The following is a 4,199-nucleotide window of genomic DNA, read 5'->3' on the forward strand; positions in this document are numbered from 1 at the left end:
GTACATATATATTTATTTATTTTTATATTTGAGAGCCGGTCAGTTATAGGAAAATAAAGATTTACTTTTTCCTAAATTGTTTTTAATCTTTCTTTTCTTTTTTTGGTTTTTTAAGACAAGGTTTCTCTGTGTTGTTTTGGAGCTAGTCCTGAAACTAGTTTGTTTTTTTTTTTTTCGAGACAGGGTTTCTCTGTAGCTTTTGGAGCCTGTCCTGGAACTCCCTTTGTAAACCAGGCTGGCCTCGAACTCAGAGATCCGCCTGCTTCTGCCTCCCGAGTGCTGGGATTAAAGGCTTGCGCCACCACCACCCAGCTGTTTTCAATCTTTCTTTAAAAAATACTTTTTAGACTGCATAAAAATAAGGGGTCTCCTTATGCCAACCTCACATACACTGTGGTACTTGCTCACAGTGTGTTCAATATGTAGCTAAGTGCTGACTTTGCGAGCCTAGCGCTCACAGGAGCCAGTGGACAAGTGCCCTAGGCTCTTGGGCACAGCCCATGGGAAAGCAGTCCAGTCTCTTACCTCTACCTCCTCACCAGTTGTGTACAGAAGCTCAGTGACCAGGTCAATAGCAGCAGATTCTCCACACAAATGGACTTCCTCAGCACAGAGTCCTGTAAAAGTACACACGGATTTACATTGCTCTGTCTCTTTCTAATGCCATTGTAATTGTCCAACGTTTTCAGTCTCTCTGACCCAAGCCTTCTTTATATGGGGCAAAGATGAGGCCAGTTTTATATTTTTTCCCTCCGAGATAGGGTTTTTCTGTGTAGCTTAGGTGCCTGTCCTGAAACTCGATCTGTAGAGTAGTATAGAGCAGGTCTCAAACCGCCTGCTTCTGCTTCCGAGTGCTGTGATTAAAGGTGTGCACCACCACTGCCCGGCTCAGTTTTATAAAGTTATAGGCCTTTGAATTGCTGCAAATAAGGCTGACAGGGTGAGGCCAAGCAGGACTGGAGGCTGGGATTCTGATGCTTAATGACGGGTGTTAGTTCTAGGCCTGTCTTCAAGTCAGAACTCCACGGAAGCTGAGGTGCTTCAAGGGGTGATGGGGGCCAGTGAGCAGAAACAGCTCCAAGCTCCTCAGCTCCACGCTGTCCTACTGTCACCTCCTGCCCCACAGGCAATCTCAGGGTCCAGCTCTTTGCTTTCAATCTGAAAATGCCTACCCTACAGCATGCTAGGACAAAACTCAGTTCTAGCTAAGCATGGTGGGCTAGGCTATAATCCCAATACTTGACAGGCTAGGGCAGGAGGGGCTCAAAATCAGCCTGGGCTACAGAGTGAGACCCTGTGTGAAAAGAGGAAGAAAATTCACTTCAGAAATCAGGCAATACACCAGGCATGGTGGTGCACACCTTTAATCCCAGCAACTGGGAGGCAGAGGCAGGTAGAGCTCTGTGAGTTTGAGGTTAATCTGATCTAGAGTGAGTCTACAAGATGGGGCTACACAGAGAAACCCTGTCTCAAAAAACAGAACCAAAAACAAACAAACAAAAAATCAGGCAATAGACATTTGTAGCCTATGAACCTGAAGAATTCCACTTCTAGGCCCCATCCTATAAAACAAAAACAAATCAAAGGTAGAAAGCTACATCATCAACCCTACTACAGCACTGTTAGTGAGGAGGAAAATGCTTAGCATCATGAAACAATCACAGTATCGCTTTTCAGCAGATAATATCCAGACACATTCATTTGTAGATTATGAACAAGAGAACCAGAAAAAAAGCAAAGTTCTGAGTACCACATGTATTAAAAACTGACATGAACCATACCAAGACATTAACAGTGACTGTAAATACGGCAAGACAAACTTTCTTTCCTTTTCCTTAAGGTAGCCCAGGCTGGCCCTGAACTTGCTGTGTAGTTCACGATGATCCCCTCCTCCTCCCAACTGCTAGGATAACTGGAATGTTCAATCATACCCAATTTATGTAATTCTGGGAATCAGACCCAGGGCTGATGCAGGTCCTCTACAAATGAACTGTGTCCCCAAACTCAAACTTTCACTGTTTTTGATGCTAAGGATTAAACTCAGAGCCCTCCCATGCTAGGATAGTGCTCTACCACTGGGTTATATCCTCAGAGATTCAAAAATTTCTATTTGTGTTATTTGGTTGTGTTAATTTTATAACTCACAAACAGGATGTTTTTCATTCTTAGAGTAATATTTAAATAATATTAAAGCTTATACCCATGACTTTCTGATTAACTTTTCTCAGAAGGAGAGGCAGCAGCTGGCTGGAGCGGTAAGAACACTCACCTAGCAGTGCTCTGGTCCAGGCCCATCCTCTGCCCGAGTCTCTAATCATCTGAATCTCATCGATCACAGCCACTTCATCTTAAAACAAAAAGTCACCATGAGCAATAAAGCCACTTATACTGTAACCCCAGCCCCTCACCAGCGTCATTACCGTGGTTTACTGGGTACATCTTTTCTAGAAGGCTTTGTGCCTCTACACCTTTTGTTCCTCTAAAGAGTTTGTCCTTCTTAAGAAACTTATGAGGGTGGGACCAGGACCTACTCCTAGTGCTTGAACTGGCTTTTTGAAGCCCATTCTCTTTGGAGGGATACCTTGCTCAGTCTAGATATAAGGGGAGGACCTTGGTTCTGCCTCAAAATGTGCCAGACTTTGTTGACTCCCCATGGGAAGCCTTACCCTCTCTGAAGAGTAGATGGGGTGGAGTGGGGGGAGGATAGGGGGAGCGGGAGAAGGGGGGGGGAGTGGGAACTGGGATGGGTATGTAAAATGATAAAAGATAGTTTAAAAAAGAAAAGAAAAAGACACTTAAGAGGTTATCTCCATTTGACAGGAAAGTACACGGAGGCCCAGAGAAGTTACACAGTATGTGTAGGGATGAGACTCAAATCCAAGCCACTTCGTTCTCAACACCACACTCAGAACCACTCTCCTCCACTGTCTTCATCTGTCTCACCTCTGCAACCCCAGACACACCCTGCTAACTGCCTAATACAAATGACCACATCAGACTGCAGACAGCTTGATGGGTAACAGAGGGTACTTTCAGAGGACCTGGATCTGATCCCCTCTTCTGAACTCTAAGGGCACTTGTGTGCACACACACACACACACACACACACACACACACACACACACTTAAAAATAAATCTTAGCACAGCATGGTAGGACATGTCTTTGATCCAGCAGTAGAGAAAAAGAGGCAGGCAGACCTCTATGAGATTGACAGAAACCCGGTCCATACAGCAAGCTCAGGCCAGTCAAGACAACAGTCTCACAAACAAACAAACGACCACATCTACACAGTGGCAGAGAAGACAGGCACCTATGTTCCCAGGGGTGAAGAGTGGAGGGCCTTTCAGTGACTCAAGAAGCTTTCCACGAACAGCTCTCAAGAGCGTCAAGTGCAGGGGATGGAGGGATTCCTCAGGCCAGTGGGCTCGGCTCATGCGCGAGGGTTTTAAGCCCATCGTGGAAAGCAAAGCACTACCTGGTATCTTTCCTCATGCACAAACACTTCTAACCACGCTACACTGGTTCTACAAGCCACTTTCATTTCCCTCCCAAAATGCCAAGGAATTGAGAACAAAGAAGGCTAATTTATACTGAAAACCAGATTAAAAATTACTCATCACATCACGACATACAAACAGGCTAAAAATTGGGAAGTAGAGAACCTATAATTTGTGTGTGCTACTTGCACTTAAAGTGTATGACTTTTACAACACACTGAAAAATGTAAACTATTTAATCAAGCATTGATTTTGAAAAGAAAAGCAAGCTGTTAGTAAAAACCCTACGATCGATCCTTACTATATTTAACATAGTTACCTGATGCATACTATACAGTAACAACTAACAAAATCTGAAGACTAGCAAAGACTCGAGAATATACACCACGGGTTAATTAAAAGTCACCATTTGGTGGGATTAAAACATTACATACACTTTAGCATCTTAAAAATGAAGCCAGAAGTCCATTAATGCATTGTATACAATACAGACTTTTTTCACAACTGCAGAACCAAGGGCAAGTGCTCTACCACTGAGCTACATTTAAGACCCATGGCAAAATTTAATTAAACTAAATATTTCTTAATAGGGAAAATGCAGAATCTTTGCCATAAAAAAAGAGTATCATGTAACAATTTAAATATATATGTATATAAATACACATACACATACACACACACAACCAGACTATGTCTGACT

At 43.3% G+C, this 4,199-nt stretch overlaps 1 protein-coding gene across 1 annotated transcript in view; it reads right to left on the reverse strand.

Annotated features, from left to right (window-relative positions):
* The window catches only part of Supv3l1 (Suv3 like RNA helicase), a 23,438-nt gene that overhangs the window by 9,975 nt on the left and 9,264 nt on the right, over positions 1 to 4,199 (reverse strand). Inside the window, exons 7-8 of the mRNA XM_005360105.3 lie at positions 2,270 to 2,347; positions 526 to 617 (exon numbers count right to left, since the gene is read on the reverse strand). Coding sequence (XP_005360162.1) covers positions 526 to 617; positions 2,270 to 2,347 — 170 coding nt within the window. The remainder of the gene's footprint in view (positions 1 to 525; positions 618 to 2,269; positions 2,348 to 4,199) is intronic.

Source organism: Microtus ochrogaster, linkage group LG2 (genome assembly GCF_000317375.1).
Source record: "Microtus ochrogaster isolate Prairie Vole_2 linkage group LG2, MicOch1.0, whole genome shotgun sequence".
Classification (NCBI taxonomy): Eukaryota; Metazoa; Chordata; class Mammalia; order Rodentia; family Cricetidae; genus Microtus; species Microtus ochrogaster.